Source organism: Bubalus bubalis, chromosome 17, assembly GCF_019923935.1.
Source record: "Bubalus bubalis isolate 160015118507 breed Murrah chromosome 17, NDDB_SH_1, whole genome shotgun sequence".
NCBI lineage: Eukaryota > Metazoa > Chordata > Mammalia > Artiodactyla > Bovidae > Bubalus > Bubalus bubalis.
The window spans coordinates 12,347,897-12,366,111 of NC_059173.1; the positions used below are offsets into that span (position 1 = coordinate 12,347,897).

The 18,215-nt window shown below is 46.4% G+C and overlaps 1 protein-coding gene across 2 annotated transcripts in view; it reads right to left on the reverse strand.

Annotated features, from left to right (window-relative positions):
* The window catches only part of TBX5 (T-box transcription factor 5), a 53,570-nt gene that overhangs the window by 12,347 nt on the left and 23,008 nt on the right, over positions 1-18,215 (reverse strand). For both annotated transcript variants that reach the window (XM_006053037.4, XM_006053036.4), the window contains exon 8: positions 889-1,115. In XM_006053037.4, coding sequence (XP_006053099.1) covers positions 889-1,115 — 227 coding nt within the window. The remainder of the gene's footprint in view (positions 1-888; positions 1,116-18,215) is intronic.

Here is an 18,215-nt window from a genome sequence, read left to right on the forward strand (position 1 = left end):
GGGTCATGAAAAGACATCTACAGTGTATGCTACTGTAGAGCACAGGGAACTCTACACAATATTATGTAACAACTTAAATAGGAAAAGAATTTGAAAAAGAATCAAAACATGTATATGTATGACTGATTCACTCTACTGTACACCTTAAACCAACACAACATTGTTCATTAACTATGAAAGTGAAAATCGTTCAGTTGTGTCCGACTCTTTGCGACCCCATGGACTATACAGTCCATGGAACTCTCCAAGCCAGAATACTGGAGTGGGTAGCCTTTCCCTCCTCCAGGGGATCTTCCCAAACGAGGAACTGAACCCAGGTCTCCCGCATTGCAGGCAGATTCTTTACCAGCTGAGCCACCAGGGAAGCCCAAGAATACTGGAGTGGGTAGCCTATCCCTTCTCCAGCAGATCTTCTCGACCCAGGAATTGAACCCTGGTCTCCTGCCCTGCAGGTGGATTCTTTACCAGCTGAGCTACCAGGGAAGCCCTTTCATTAACTATATTCCTATATAAAATAAAAAGTTAAAAAAATACAATATATTCTATAATTTTAAGAAATACAAGTTGCAAAATAGGTACAGTATGATATCAACAATTAAAAGTAAAAGCAAAACTCTGTATTTGTGTGCGTGTGCAAATGTAAATAAATAAATGCGTCTGAACATTTCAAATAAGCTTTCCCCAAGGAAGGGGCTAGAACTTGGCAGAGATGTGTCAAAGGAATCTTTTGCTGTACCAGAATGGTTTGACTCTGTTACATTCTCTCAGTCTCTCAGTGCACTGCCTACATTTTAAAAATAAATATACATGTAGTTAGGTGGATTTCCTTTTTTCAAGGGAAAGAAGAAGAAAAGAAAGTGGCCAGGTGGGCAGCGCAGTCACACTCACCTTTCCTCTTGGTACAATGGTAAATTTGGCTGTGCTCCTGGGGCAGCGGGTATGGGTTGGGTGGGGGCAGGAGGTCCTGGGAGGGGCCAGACACGCCATTCTCACACTGGTACTGGGACCCCAAGTTGGACGAGGCGGACAGAGCTCGAGGCTCACTGCTGAAAGGACTGTGGTTGGAGGCCACTTTCTGTCTCACTGTGCTCCTGGGAACCACAGGATATTCTTTACTGAAAGAGAGAAGATACAAAATGACATCGATCAGTGGCATGATGGAGATCTTTTCATTGTCTGAACCACAGGGTCAAAGAATCCACTGGGGGAAAAAATCACAGAATAAGAAACAAAGGGATCTTTGATGAATGGAGAGATACAGTTATGCTCAAGTGCATCCTATGTCATGGACATATATGTTTGGTCACCATCTTTTCATGTCTTATACATTAGGCAAGTAGGTTCATGAACAGCTCTATACATATGCCAAAAGGTAAATGAGCACCCCCAGTTCAGAATTCCTCCTAAAAATCAACAAACACACATCAGTTGAAATATTCACCCTATTCTAGATGTCTTTGCATTCCCTAACTCAAATGCTAAAGAGCTGAGAAGTCACTACGACTTAACTTCTTGGTCTCCATCTTTAAAATGGGGCTGTGGTCTTTCCCTAACATTAATCAAGAATGGCAGCTGACCATCTAGGGTAGTCACAGAAAAACCTAGGTCACCCCAATCTGAAGAGTTTGCTGCCTGTGCCTTAGAATTTCCTTTTGAGTTGCTGTACTTGTTGCCTCTGACAATACTTCACTTCTCTGTCCCTTGGTTCCCCACCTGTAAAAAAGGGATAATAAACAAAATCTAGGTTCAAAGGATTGTTGAGAGAAGAAATGAGTTAATACATGTGAAAGCCTTTCAGTGGTGTTTGTCACAACAAATGACAGCCGTCAGCAGGACTGTTACAGTTTTGGAGATACAGTGTGGGGGAGGGGGGCAGGAAGAGGAAAAGAAAGAGGTCAGAGGAGATAGAGAACAGAGCCTGGGATCTGAGGAGAGGCAGGTCCAGAGTCGGGTCTCATCTGCACCACTGGACCACAGCCTTTCCAAACCTCAGCATACAATGCCATATGGACAGCCTCTACCAAGGCGCTCAAAATCTGGTCCCTCATATTCTCTTTTTCATTATTTTCATTTCATCTACTGGCTGTGCCGGGTCTTTGTTGCTGCATGGGCTTTCTCTAGCTGCAGCGAGCGGGGGCTACTCTTTGGTTATGGTGCACGGGCTTCTCATCACAGTGGCTTCTCTGGCTGCAGAGGATGGGCTCTAGGTGCGTGGGCTTCAGTCGTTTTGGCACATGGGCTTAGCTGTTCCACGGCATGTGGGATTCTCCCAGACCAGGGATCAAACCCATGTCTCCTGCATTGGCAGGTGGATTCTTCACCTCTGGACCCCCAGGGAAATTCCTGGTCCCTCACACTTTTATGATAGGTCCCCCAAATTCCCTTCCCTTTAGCTTTCAGGTATTCCTATTTTTGTCTTCATAAGAGCTCAGGCAATTCAACAGAAACCTGTCCTGGAAAGAAGGAAAGTGGAGCTGAGTATCACCAAGAGCCCCAAAGGAAACCAGGTGAGTGATGGAGGGACTAAGTGAGAATTTGCAGAGAAGCTCAAAGGCAAAAGGAATAATTGACAGAAATATTCGGGGTGTTAAAGAAGAGAATAGTCCAACCCATAACGTTCTCACATCCACTAAGGGAAGAGGGCTGCCAGTGTTTGGGATCAGAAAGGATATCTTGAGCAGGACAGTAACTAGTACAGTGTGGATAAGGTGATCAGCCCATCTTTTCTGGAAAGCAATATGATATCACCCTTTTTTTTTTTTTTTGGCCACACCATGCAACTTGCAGGATCTTAGTTCCCAGACCAGGGATTCAACCCAGGGCCATGGGAGTGAAATCACTGAGTCCTAACCATCTGATCACCAGGGAATTCCCGATGGCGTTCATTTTTGAAATTTTTAACAAGGTGGACCAAGCAATCCCATTACTATGGATTTTCCTAAGAAGGTAAGTATGAGGATTTTTCTCCACTGCATGGTCTATGAAAGTGCAAGTATTCACTTGCTTGGTCACGTCCGACTCTTTGCGACCCCATGGACTGCAGCCCGTCCAGGCTCCTCTGCCTATTGTATTCTCCAGGCAAGAAGACTGGAGTGGGTTGCCATTTCCTTCTCCAGAACAAAGGGAAGAAACTGGAAGCAATCTAAATGTCCTCATTAATGGCTGAGTCAACTCTGACAGAGCTAGATGGTGGAATATTCATGCAACCTTTGACAATAATGAGAAGCCTGTTTATGAATAAATTCATAAATCTGTGCAAGATAAACGAAGTTAAAGAGGTAGGATATAACATGATCTAAATTATGAAATAGATCCCAGTGGGTCCCTTCAGAAGCTGGGGTTATGGGAGAACTTTTAGATCAACTTATTACTTTTATGCAGGCTTTCCTCGTGGCTCAGTGGTAAAGAACCCACCTGCCAATGCAGGAGACTTGGGTTCCATCCCTGGGTCGGGAAGACTCCCTGGAGAAGGAAATGGCAACCCATTCCAGTATTCTTGCCTAAGAAATCCCATGGACAGAGAAGCCTGGCGGGCTACAGTCCATAGCGTTGTAAAAGAGTTGGACACGACTGAGCTACTAAACATTACTTTTTGCCCATCTGCATTGTTTGACTCTTTTTACAGTGAGCATTTATGAAGTTTCTGGAGAAAGAAATGGCAACCCACTCCAGTATTGTTGCCTGGAGAATGCCATGGACGAGGAGCCTGGCAGGCTACAGTCCATGGGGTCACAAGAGTCAGACATGACTTAGTAACTAAACCACCACCATTTATGAAGTTTAGATGAATATTTCCATGTTGAAAATAATAATTATTACTAATTGTTAAAAGAACATTATATAAACTATTAACATAATTTTAATTACAGCAGAGCAGGAGGACTAGTCTAGGAGGGATACATGCAAGATAAAAGAAGTGCTTGCAGTCTCCTGGACGACAACATGCGACCGTCCAGGTTCTCCATTCATCCTCCCCATGTCCCCCACCCTCCACACCACCTCCGGCAACAAAAGGCAATGGAAACAGAGGTGAAATTCACAGGGGAAGATCTTCCTTGGTTGGGAAGCAAAATGAAAATGAAGTAGAAGATATTCAAAGCTTCCCCCACATTTCTCCCCAGAGAGGTCCCTGGGAGTGAGGAGGACAGAAGAGGATTTGAATCTGATCTCGTCATCTGTGGGTCCAGAAAAGCTGCTACTTCTGGGGAAAAGTCCCTTCTAATTTTTTTTTAACATTTTAAAAAAGTGCTTCCTTGTCCTCTTTTTTTTTTTTTTTGGCCCCGCAGCATGTGGGATCTTAGTTCCCCAACCAGGGATCGAAGTTTTGCCCCCTGCAGTGGGAGCACAGGATCTTAACCACTGGACCACCAGGAAAGTCCTGAAATGTCCATTTTTCATGCAATACCTTCCGTTGGGTCCTCCACCCCACTGAGCCTGTAGCACCCCTGGTCCAACATCCTTGCTAACTCAGTGAGCTAGGATAAAGCAGGTCACCTAGCTAAGCGTCACCTGCAAAATGGGGAAATAAAGAGATGATCTGAAGAAACCACAGCAGCCAGCCCTGAGTCCCCCAGACACCTTCCCTTCCCTGATAACCCACTCACTGAACTCTGATTTTTATTTGAGTATCTAAGAATCAGGGTATAATGGGAAGAAAAAAGATATTAGATTCAGGCAAAAGTGCATTCTGTATCAGACCTACCAACTTAACAGCTGTGTGATCCTAGACAAGACACTCCATCTCTCTGAGCATCAGTTATCTCTCAAGATCGTTGAAATTATCCAACAACATATTCTAGAAAATGTCTGGCACATAGTAGAAGCTGTCATGACCGCCGTTACACGATGACTCGCGCTTCCAGCTCATAAAATTTCTCAGGAGGGAGCCGTGCCATAAGCCTGTCTCCTGAACATGGAGGTCTCAACTTTGGGGAAAAACTTATGGGTGTAAACTTGGATTTTCAAGATGATGTCTTTATTTTCAGTAATCCTGAATTGGAATTCAGTATCTCTTTCTGTAAGCGTCTGTGTCGGCAGCAAGCCACAGTTGAGTTAGCAGCCCTAGCGACTGTCATCAACAGAAACAAAATAACTTCCCATCTTGCTGCAGCTGTACAGGTCTCCAGATACCACTTATACTCATGATGACTTCAAAATTACAGTCATTTTCGATCTGCTACTAGGTCCCCATTACTTAAGACATTTATAAAGTGCATATGTTACTATGTCGCCATTTAGAAAAGAGTTTGATCACTCTGTGTTAATATAATGGGCTTCCTTGGCAATCAATGCATCTTATTTTACACATTTAATCAGATTCTTCTGAGACGGGATCCCTGAGCTTCCCCAGACTGCCAGAGGAGCCCAGGGCCCCAACCAGGATAAGAATCCCTCTGTAGAAGATATACGAATCAGGAAATCCTGAACTTAGCTATGATGTTTGCTGTGAACCAACCATTCTTCACCTTACTCCATTTTTAAATGAATTATTTGCCTAAATGAGCTTTGCCTTACTCTGAGTAATAACAGCCATGACATTAAAGGGTTTGTGGTGCAAGGTCCTCTAATGCAATTAAAATAAAAACACTTACCTATTTGAAATGTTTAAAAGTACACCTGAAATTATCCCACGTACAAAGAGCACAACACTTAGCACATTTTGAAGGATGCTGCATTCACCCCCTTCATCCTCTCTGTGACCCTCTGAAGTGGGGACTGCTCTTATCCCCATTTTACAGATTAGAAAACCGAGGCCCAGGGAGATGAAATAACTTGCCCAGGGTCCCAGAGCTAGAAAGAGACACCACCAGAATTCTAACCCAACTGTCTCCAAGTTACTTCTAGACAATTTCCTACTGACCTCTTTCCATTTTTAAAACATAATATGCTTTTAGGGGTGCCGGGGTTTGGAGCCTAAGACTCCTCTCTCATTTCACCCACCTCTCAGGGGTGTGACGATCTCCCACTCTGGGCCCCTCCTTTGTCTGTCATCACAAACCACGTCAGAGTAACCAGACAGGGGGCAACAGAGTGTCTGCCAAGTTTCCGTGAGGTTACAGACACCCTCATGACACCCTGGGGTTTCCTAGCCCAGCTTTCCTGTGGACTGTGTCATTTCAGAACCAAAGCTGGAGCCATACTGAGCAGCTCCACTGCTCAGACTCTCCCCCTGGGGCCAGGAGGCTAAAAGGAATGAAATTAGCTTTATAGTTCTCGCTTGGCAGCTGAAGCTACGTAATGGAAAAAAAAAAAAGAAGAAGAAGAAAAATCATTATAATAATAAAACAAAAAAGTTGTCAAATCTCGCTAGCAATTCAATTTAGATCTTGCTTAGTTCGAGTACTAGGCTGTCAGAGATCCAATAGGAAAGGAGAAGTCTCTTTTTAGTTTGATATTCTTAATGGGGATGGTTATTTTTTTTTTAATTAAAGGAAATAACTCTTAAAAAATGTTGGCTGAGGGAATTTACAAGAGAATATATCAATGGACTCCGTGGAATTCTCCCTTCCAGCACTGCCAGATTGCAAAATTACCCTCTGGAAAAGCCAAATCCTGTTTTTGATTACTAATACTCACAGAAGTGGGAAAGGCATATTATCTCAATAACCACTTGTCCCTCTCAGTATGTTTCTCTCTGAGGAGCTTGAAACATCAGCCCCACCATCAACCATGCATGTCTCCCCTGGTGTCTGCAATACAACATCCCCAAATCCACCTGGCAGGTGTCAAAATCAAGGCATAGAAGAGCGGAGTGACTTCTCAGTCAGGATGGAGTAACAGAGGCAAAGAGAAGAAAATGGTCCCAATAAACACCATTTGGGATCATTTCTCTTTTTCTGACCATGCCACGTGGCTTGTGGGATCTTAGTTCCCCAACCAGGGATTGAACCCGGGTCCTCAACAGTGAAAGCACAGAGTCCTAACCACTGGACCACCAGGAAATTCCCAGGATCATTTTTCCTGGGCTCATCCACGCACGAATCAAAGGAACTCGTGAGTAACAACACAGCAAAAGCCTCTAAAGTCCCCGTGAGGAGAAGATCACCTATTTTCCTCTACATCATTCAAGTATACAGGCAGCATCACTCAAGAATACAGGCAGCAGAGAATTAAAAGGACAGCTGAAAAGCCCTCATGGGTCTGCGAAGAGAATAGCAACTGGGGGCTATTGTCTTCTCCAACATCATCATTATCAGCATGACCATTCTCACCATCACCACTACCTTCCTCATCCTCATCTTCCTCCTTATCATTTACATTGTTTTTTTGCACATCCTACTGTTCCAGCCACGGCTGTTGTTTTTTAATCACTCAGTCACATCTGACTCTCTTGCAACCCTATGGACTGTAGTCCACCAGGCTCCTCCGTCCATGGGGATTCTCCAGGCAAGAATACTGGAGTGGCTTGCCATTTCCTTCTCCAGGGGCTCTTCCCAACCCAGGGATCGAACACAGGTCTCCTGCATTGCAGGCGGATTCTTTACCACTGAGTCATGGGGGCAGCTCTCCAGCCGCTGCAGTGGTTGACTTATATGCTTTCCCTCATTTGATCCTGGCAAGAATCCCATTTCATCCGTATGATGACATTTACTTTAGAGACAAAGAAAAGAAATGAGACTCAGAGAGGTCCCAGAACACCCAGCTAAGAAAAGGTAAAGCTGAGCTGCACCCAGGGTCAGTGGTATTCCAAAACTTTTCCCAACTTACACTTGATAATAGGCAATCGTTGCCTTCCCATCGCTGCTAGGGCAACACAACACTTCTGTCACATAGAGCATCTTTGAGGGTACCAGAGTTAGGTACTGGTTTTATCAGGTAACATCAACCTCTACCGATCCAACTGTCCATCATTCCTGCTTTACCAAAAGTCAAATCCCACTGCCCTGGCTGACACAGACACGATCTGCCCAGCCCAGACACAGGGACCCGACTACCCCAGTTTACCCTGGGTACCAGGGCCACCAACCAGCTTCTCCCGGCTCCACCACTCTCTCACATTCTGTTCCACGTGAGCGGATGCAATGAATGACGCCATTGTCGCCGGCTCTGGGTTGTAAAACGTTACAAGGGAATATTGAAATCCACAGCCAAACGGCATCGCAGCCGGCCGCCAGCTAACGAAAGGCCCCGAGAATGTTTTCCACTGCAGCCGACTGAATTGGCCTTTTCACGGGAGCAGGTGGCAGGGGTGCTGGGGTGCTGAGGAGGGGGTGAGTTTCTGTTGTTGTTTTCCCCTGGCGATGCTTACTCAGTTTCTGGCAGCCTTTCTCCAACCACTAAAGCAGTGCACTAGGGCAAGGCTGGAGACTGTAAAATCTGTTCTCGCAAGCAAATTCCTCCTCTCACGAACACTTTAATCTGCGATCAGAATAAAAAGAGGACACTCCCCCCATCCCACGAGAGCCTTCCCGATTTATTAACTTTCTGATACGCTTGGGGAAATGATTCCGATCTAACGTGTGTGGACCCTCAAGGGATGGGGGCAGTTCACCCCAAGCGGGATTTTAGCTCAGCAAATAATAATCACTCCCTTCATTCTCATCTACAAAGTGCTTCGCAACCATTTTATGACTCAGGTCTCACCCCACCAGGGAGGTGGAGAAAAGCACTGTGAATTCTAGCTGCTCCATCTTGCTGGGCAGACCAGGGGGACACGAAGAAGTGACATGAATTCCCACCATTGATTCTAACAGGGCTGTCTGATGTGAGCAGCACCAAGAATCTCAAAGGTTGGGACTTCCCTGGCGGTCCAGTGATTAAGACTCTGAGCTTCCACTGCAGGGGGCATGGGTTCAATCCCCAGCCAGGGAACTAAGATCCCGCATGCCATATGCGTGACCAAGAAAAAAGAAAGAAACTCAAAGACAACGCCCTCACTGGCCAAGAGCGCCTAGCATTCATGACGACTTTGGTGGGCGACCTTGGGGTTCCCATAGTAAATCTCTGCATAACTTCATATCAGGGTGCTCATTTTGAGTTGTGACTCTGAAGTCAGGCTGTACAGATGTGCCTGCCTTTGATGGTATACAGCCACCAATTTGGCCACTGCGGGACTGGCTGAGTTCTTCCCTTCTCTGAGCCTCAGTCTCTTGTCTATAAAATGGGAATAGTCAGAATCATCCCCTTCTTGGGTGGTCAAATAATACAATGCTTGGAAAGGCTTAGCATATATTGGAGACATATTGCTCCATAAACCCCAGCTTATACACCACATGATTATATTTTGAAGCAAACATTCTTACCTTGCAAGGGCTTCACCTGATTTATGAATTCCACTCCCCATGCCATCCCAAATACCAGAGCATTAGAGCTTGTCAGTTTTTCTAAGGATAAGTCCATACTTGCATCTGCTACTCAAAAGAGGTCCCAGGATCTCTAGTTCTCCCCAGGAGAAAAAAGCCTTATGCAAAGGGTAAATAGTATATGGTTTCCTTTATATATAATTCTATAACAGACAAACCTGACAGTTTTTTTAAAAAAAATCACAATATTAATTGTTTCTGGTGGGGAGGTGGAAGAGGAATAACTGGGAAGGGGCATGAGGGAACTCTCTGGGTGAAGGAATGTTTTATATTATGATAAGGACTTGGGTTTCACAGGTATATGCATTTGTCAAGAAGTGAATGGTGCACTTAAGATCTGTGCATTTCACAATATGTAGACTTTACCTGAAACAGAGAATCATGAACAAAAGTTAAATCCGTGTTAATGGCACGCCTACTGAAGTATACAAGGATGAAAGGTAGTCACAAATGCAACTGAGTGTGAAATACATCCAAAAAAATGGGGAAGGGGCTGGATGCTCAAGAGGGAGGTGATATATATATAATTATGGCCGGTTTGCATTGCTGTATGGCAGAAACCAACACAAACAACGTAAAGCAATTTTATTCCGATTAAAAAGTAAATTTATGGAGAAGGAAACGGCAACCCACTCTAGTGTTCATGCCTGGAAAATCCCATGGACGGAGGAGCCTGGTGGGGTACAATCCATGGGGTCGCAAAGAGTCGGACACGACTGAGCGACTTGTGTGTTTTTGAAGCTCAAAGGGATATGGGCCACTGAAAAGGATATAAACCAGGGCAGAATTTCTTAAAGAAGTAACAGATTAGTTAGTTACAACATCAAGATAAATGGAATTGAAAGAGAGATGCTACCAAGAGAGTTGGGCAGTACTGCTTAAATAATGCTCAAGAGTTTCTATTCTTAAATTGTTTCCTCTTGAGAGAAGATGAGCAGCACTGGGCCCACTCACCTCTGCCTTTTTTTGTTCCCCACTTTGGTTATGTGTTGTTACTTTCGGAATTGCACTTTTTTCATCTTGTCATAGTAGCTGCCAAAGTGTGTTTTTATAAACATGGGGTTCTAGAGCGCTGGCTTCCTGGTGCAGAGGAAAGAAAGAAATGCGTGTTGTACAAAATAAGTACATTCATATGTTTAATAAAATAGTTCTATTATTGAGAAAAAAAAGTAAATTAAAAAAATAAGATAGAAATTTTAAAAAATAAGATGGTAGATGGATGGATGGATGGATTGGTGAATAGGTAGATTGGTGGATGGATAAATGTATGTATGCATTGAAGGATGAAAAGATAAATAGATGGATTGGTGCATGGAGAGATACATCAGTGGATAGATGTGTGATAGAGCAAATATATAGCAAAATATTAATTGTAGAACCAAATCAGTGGGTATATGGGTGGTCTCCGTGCAATTCTTCCATGTTTTCTATATGTCTTACATTTTTCATAATACAACACTGGACACACTCTCGGGACTTCCAACGTTCAGCCAAAGTTGGCCACCAAGTAGAGAAACGGGTTCCTTTTTATAAAATAGCCCAGCCCATGAGCTCCATTTCCAGAAGGTAAGGTCACACAATATTTTCTGCACATCTTTGCTCATTTTGTAGGGCCAAGAAATTATCCAGGTCTGACCAGGGGACCCCTCCATTAAATAACTTAATAAAGGACAGTTTTGTACCTTCTCCCGAGAGCCACTGATTCAGAACCTCTAAGGGTGAGACCCAGAAACCTGCTTTTTTCACCAGCCTCCCCACCCCCAGCTAACTGTGATGTCTGCCAAAAGTTTGAGAAACAACGCTTATGGGGGATTTGCCCTCAGACACTGTCCCTGAAGAGCAGGTTCACTGGGGGAGCAGAGGGCTGGGTGTGGGGCTGCAGATGAATGATGGACAACCAGGACCAAGGTGAGACCTCTCGGGACAAACCTCCACTTACAGCTTAGGCTGGCTTGGCCTCCCAAACATAAAGAGCCTTCTTGTTTTACATAGATTCACACTTTCCTGGGGGAAGCCACAGGCGTAGCCAAAAGTACAGCAAGGAGTGAGGAGTTAATGTCACCTCCAGAATGTTCGCTGTCCTGGAGATCACATCTCATTAACTGGACATCCTATGGGTTTCCCTGGTGGCTCAGACAGTAAAGAACCTGCCTGCCAGTGCAGGAGACATCAGAGACACAAGTTTGATCCCTGAGTCGGAAAGATCCCCTGGAGGAGGGCATGGCAACCCACTCCAGTATTCTTGCCTAGAGAATCCCCATGGACAGAGGAGCCTGGGGGGCTACAGTCCATGGGTTCGCAAAGAGTCGGACACGACTGAGTGACTAAGCACATCAGCTTTAACCACAAGCATGAGAATACAAGAGCACTGAGCCTTCTTTTTGAAAAATGACCATTTGAAGTTAGGAGCTGAATAGTCATTTAAAATTAGGAAGGCAGGGGTGGTCGGGGGGCGGGGGGGAGGGTTGCTGGAAAAGAAAGGATGGCTCCAGTGCAAGGATTTTAACCTTTTTTAAAAAGGTTTAAAATTTTTTTAATATTTATTTATTTATTTGGCTGTGCCGGGTCTTAGTCACAATACTCGGGATCTAGTTTCCCAACCAGGGATCAAACTCAGGCCCCCTGCACTGCGATCACAGAATCTTAGCCCCTGGACCACCAGGGAAAGTCCTGGATTTTAATCTTTTAAGGATCCCAGACCCTATAAATTCCTCAAAATTGCTTGACATTTTTTCTTCTATTTATATATTGTGAGTTTTTCAGAGTTCTTGCTTTAATTGGATCTTCCAAAGGGATCTTAGATACTGATTAAGAAGCCTAACCCTCAAGGTGGAAGAGGAAGAGGTGACCTACCCTGCAGAGGCAGGGGACAATGGTCTGTTTCTCACGTGGGTGGACAGAGATGTCCCCAGCCTGGGGCTGCCAACCTGGACTCCGGGCTCTCCTATCTGTTCTCTGGTTGCTGTTCTTTTTCAGTCGCTCAGTCGTGTCCAACTCTTTGTGAACCCATGGACTGCAGCACACCAAGCTTCCCTGTCCTTCACTATCGTCCAGAGTTTGCTCAAACTCATGTCCATTGAGTCGATGATGCTATCCAAGCATCTCATCCTCTGTCGCCCCCTTCTCCTCCTGCCCTCAATCTTTCCCAGCATAAGGGTCTTTTCCAATGAGTCGGCTCTTCACATCAGGCGGCCAAAATATTAGAACTTTGGTATCAGTCTTTACAGGCTAACCAGAGACTCCAGGGACCCCGGCTCTGGAGATTACTTCCTGCCAAGGCATCGGCAGTCCACGAGAAGACTGAGGAAGAGACAACCTCAATTCTCCCATGAAGAGCTCTGAAGCTGCCACCACTGAGCGCTGCCGGTCTCCCCATCATGCTCCACAAATGCTCGTATGCCAGAAAGACCAGGCATGAGTCACAGCCACACTGTGTGAAATAAAGCAAGAAGTGCCCAAGGAAGCACTTTGTTGCTGCCTGTTCCTATTCTGGGGTTTGTCTTTACAGAAAGACCAGGTGTAGCCTGCCGGGGCAGACAGGTGATTCCTTCTATCCTGAAGATGCTCACCGCCAGGTATCTGCACCATAATTGGGTGTCAACCTGGGCTCAGAGTTCAAGAGGAAATGGATCCCATCTCCTCCTGACGTGATCCAGGGTCACTCCAGCCCAGGGATAGTGTCAGGCGCTCCTAGGCAAGCTGGGGCAGTGGTAAATCACCCAGGCACACTCTCCGACTTCCTTCTGTCTAGAGGGAGGATCCCTGGCTCTCCTGGAATCTGAGCCCATTACTGAGTCTTGTTCAACCAACAGCAAGTAGCAGAAGAGATACAACAGGCTCCCAAGGTGTAGTGAGTAAAGGCCCTCTCAAGATTCTCCAAGGACAGCTCGCCACCATGGAGGGAGTCCATGCTGGATGGGCCACATGCACACGCTCCAGGGGACCACCCAGATGAGCTCCCAGCCAAAAGCCAGCGTTAACTGCAGTCGTGGGGGTGTGCCATCTTGAACACCCAGTCTTGTCTGGCCGTCAGATTACCTGCAGCCGTCCCCACCAAAACCTGACAGCAATCACACCTGTCCAGAGGCATCCTTCCCAACCCCCAAACCCTGAGCTAAACCCAAGTGCCTCCCTGGGGATTTCCGGCTTCTCTTTGGGCACAGTGACAACAAGCAATGCCTGGCTTTTCCGTCCTAAGCAGCATTTAGGGAGCATTCCTGAGCGGGAGTAGGTTGTTAAGTGGACAAAATCCGGAGCACTGTGATGGTCTCTGAGCTCCTCATGGGAGGACCGAGGCTGCTTGTAGGTCCTCCCCCTTGCGTGGGTGCAGAGGTGTTGGAAGCGAAGTGCTGGAGCTCTGGCTGTCCTGGATTCAGAGTCTCATGCAGCGATGATGAGCCAGCTCAGAGTCCAGGGTTTCGCAGCCAGTAGATGGGAAATTTAGGAGTGGAGTCATTCATTGCATAGCAATAGTAATTAGGACACCCATATTACCTCACCTCATCCATGCAACAGCCCCGGAGGTAGGTGCTATAATTATCTTCCTTTTACAGATGAGGAGATAGAGCTAGGGCAGCCAGCCCCAGGGCTCATCAGAGTGCTAGCCAGGATCCCAGCTCAAGAGCCTGCTTTAGCATCGGTGAACCCTGCCCCTCGGTGCATGGACTCACCTTTGCATCCTCAGGACCTGGCACAAAGTAAGCCCTGAAAGAATGGGTGTCCGCTGAAGAAGAAAGCAACAGATCCAAAACTGAATAAATAAATGAGTCTCTGGGAGGGGGGTTCAGGATGGGAGACATATGTACACGCATGGCTGATTCATGTCAATGTATGGCAAAAACCACTACAATATTGTAATTAGCCTCCAATTAAAATAAATTAATTTAAAAAAATAAAGACAAATGAGTCTCCAGGCTGCAGTTTTCTTTTCTGCAAAAGCGGGAAGGTTAAACCAGATGCTGCCTCCCAGGGTCCCTTCTACCGCTAGAATCCCACGCTTCTAGGGACACTGTTCCCTGTCACAGTGCCACGGCAGCTGACTTTCAGAGATATTTAGAGTCTGATGCCTCCTCCAGAGCCCCAAACGGGTAGATCCCTGGGCACTCCTCCGATCCAACCCAGAAAACCCTTCCTCTCAACAGATTCAAATCCCATTCACCACGACTTCCCTGGTGGTCCACTGGTTAAGAATCCACCTTCCAATGCAGGAGATGTGGGTTCAACCCCTGGTAGGCGAATTAAGATCCCACAAGCTACTCAGCTCAGCCAAAAAAAAAAAAAAAGCCCTAGGGAGTCCCCTGGTGGTCCAGTGGTTAAGAATCCACCTTCCAATGCAGGAGACGTGGGTTCGATTCCTGGGAGGGGAACTAAGATCCCCACATGTCTCAGAGCAACTAAGCCCGAGCACCTCAACCAGAGGGAAGCCTGCATGCCACGATGAAGATCCTGCGTGCAGCAACTAAGACCTGTCACAGCTGACAATAAAATAGAGTTTAAAAAATTAAAAAACAAGAGCTAGCAAAAAGAAAAAATCCCACTCATCCCACAAAACCTGACTCCCATCCTCTCAATAAAAGCACCTCCCTGCACTCAATGGCCCCTGTCCTTGGCCCCACCGGGACCTTTGACTCCCAGGAAGTTCCCATTCAGCTTTGACAGTGAAGTGCCCACGCTTTCTCACTAGGGTGAGCATTTAGGTGCATCTCCCGAATTTCTGTGATTTGCATATCACCTTGACAACGCTGGCCAAATCTTCATACCACCTCTTCTGCTATTTAGTTCGTGGGAAGATCCCCTGGAGAAGGCAATGGCAATCCACTCCAGTATTCTTGCCTGGAAAATTCCACGGGCAGAGGAGCCTGGTGGGCTACAGTCCATGGGGTCACAAAGAATATTTTCTCTAAACAACAAGCCTTAGCTTGCCTTCCCTTCTCCCTCCCTCCTTCTTTCTTTTCCTTCTTCCCTTCCTTCCTTCAAACTTAGTCTTGAGGACTTCCCAGGCGGTCCAGGGGTTAAGATTCTGTGTTTTGTGGGCATGAGTTCGACCCCTGGTCACGAAACCAAGATCCCAAATGCAGTGCAGCACAGCCAAAGAAATAAGTCAATAAAAGAGAACTTAGTCTTATTCTAAACAATATTGTCTATGAAATCAGCCTGATGTGCCTGGTATCTGTGGGCACACTCTAAAGTCATCTCATTTGTCACCAGGGGAAGGGGCACTGCAATTTGGGAAATATTGGTTTTTTAGGATAAGATGTTTTTAAGCCACAGATTAACCTTTCCAAATAACCTTGGCACATATTTTAATCAGTCGGCTAGAGACAGGATTTGCAAAATGATTTTATTTTCTTCTTCCTGCTTTCCCTTCGCTCTCCCATTTTCAGAATAAGCAGTTATCGCTTCTGTAACTAGAAACCATACATAAACGTTGGAAAATAACTAAGATACCCTCCGCATGTTCCAAACACAGATTGCTGGGTGAAGAGAGGGGAGGAGGGTACGTGCCCAGACATTTGCCAAGCTAATCCAAAAGTTATTTACGTGGGATCACGGCAGAGTTAAGGTTCAGCCCTCCATCACCCCACCCCTCTCCCTCCCTCCGTTCCGATTGTTGGAATTAGAGGAAATTTCATTCCTCCCGCTTTGCTGCCTGAGCCAGCTGTCACCGGGTGTGTGGGGGACAGGAAACAGGATTACAAGATCAACAGTGAGCCCGCCGTTCCAGCCAGGCTGTTATCAGAGCCGTCTCCGGAGAGCCATCTTCCCCACTTGTCACTACCAACTGTGACCTGGGAGTTGGGACCACAGCCCAGACTCAATTCTGAACAAGGGCAAAACTAGGAGTAATGAGGAGTTCTCCCCGACTCGGATCATATTTTGGAGCATGGACTAGGAACCAAGCACCCTTCAGGCACTCTCTCATATAGATCTTACAAGAACCCCTGAAAGGGGAAGCTATCTTTATTTATGCCCATTTTACAGATGAGGATACTGAGGCTCCCTGCAGTAACATCACTTGCCCGAGGTCACGGGCTGATACATGCAGAGCAAGGACTGAACCCAGGTTTGTCTGACTCCAAACCTTACTGGAGCCTCTCTGCTTTGCTCCTTCTCCCCGTCAGGGGACAGCTCCAGAGAACTGGGTGGATGACCCTGTCCACTCTCTCAGCCTGGAGAGTGGTCAGTCCAACTCTCTTTGTTTCCCAATGCAACTCCTCACGCAGCCACAAAGACACACGTGTCTGTGAGGCTGAGAGTTTCAATCCAACATGTCAATCCCTGACCCCTTACTGAGGACCAATTACCTTTCCTTCCTTCCAACTCCAGGTGCCTAGGTGGGAAGAAGCCCACAGCCAATGTGCAATAACCCTAAGGAGTAGTTAGGGCAGAGTCCTCTGCCTAAATAGCTCACCAGGCACATGGTTCAGAGCTATAGGAAGAGACTCCGGGATTGCTGACATGCGAGCTCTCAAACACCTGTCCGTCCCCCACTGTCTCTGCTTCCATGCCCATCATCTGTCCAACCAGCTTCCAAAGTGTGGCGCCCAGCCTGACACAGAAAACCAGTGAGGGCTCCTAGGAATAGACACAGCCGACCAGGCAGTCTGTGGCCAGAAGCAGCTCCCTGGAGGAAGGCACAGCTACAAGGAGAAATAGTTACAAGGAGGCTTTAGTGATGGGCAGGAGACGGAAGGGGAGGGGGGAAAGATGTAGCTTAGTTAACCAACCGTGGTGTTCACGGGGCCAAAAACAATAGATAGAAGACAGATTTGGAGCCACTCCTTCAGCCTGATTGAAAGGGAGAGGGGACACCGGGAGGAACAAAGCTAGGGGGCGTGGCCAGGCCGGATGGGAAGGGCGTGGTCAAACACACCAAGGCGTCTGGACCTGACACGGAGGGCAATAGGAGTGTTTGAGGCTGTGAAGAAATGTGTCTTATTTGTGCTGTATAAAGATGTCTCTGGGCTTCCCTGGGTAGCTCAGCTGGTAAAGAATCCGCCTGCAATGCAGGAGACCCCGGTTCCATTCCTGGGTTGGGAAGATCCCTTGGAGAAGGAAATGGCAACCCACTCCAGTGTTCTTGCCTGGAAAATTCCATGGACAGAGGAGCCTGGTGGGCTAGAGTCCATGGAGTCACAAAGAGTTGGACACGACTGAGCGACCAAGCACAGGGACAAGACGTCTTTGGCAGCTGCCTGGAACATGTCTGGGAGGGGAACAGAGCTGGTGTCAGGCCTAAAGAGGTTAGGAGGCTGTGGCAGGTGAGGCTGCTGGTGGAAAGGCAGCCTAGATGGAGAAAGGAGGTGAACTGTGAGACATGATAAGAAAGTAGCACCTCTGAGACCAGGTGACCAGGTAAAATTGAGGGGGCTACTTGTAAAACCTTAAACCCATAATCCCACCTGCCCAGGACCTGATGGAAAGGGGGGAAGAAGTAGGGGATGGAAAAAGCCCTTCAGTCCCCAGCTGCACAGCCTGGACCCCTACCTGCAGGATGACCAAGATGAGACCGTCCATCAGTGGCTAAGCTGCCATGATGACAAGATGACCATCAGGACAGGATGGGGTTTAGACACCATATAAACAACACGTGGCTCCCTGAGCCGACAGCTGAAAATAGTTTGGCCTCTTTCACCTTCAAGTGATGTTTGTTATCAACTTTTCCACCAACCACAGGCTAAATTCAACTCCAACTTCCAAGTGAAGACACGTAAAGCCAAAAATGTTTCTAAATAATAATTTAAGGACTTCGTTATTTTCACCACATAAAGCATCTTACAAGTCCACCATCATGAAGGAAATCAGTTATGAAAACAGGAATTCATATGAGTCTGGTATACCTGTTCCACCCGAAGATAATGACATATTTATTTTTTAAAAGCATGCAAAATTAGATCTGCTAAGCCCGCTATC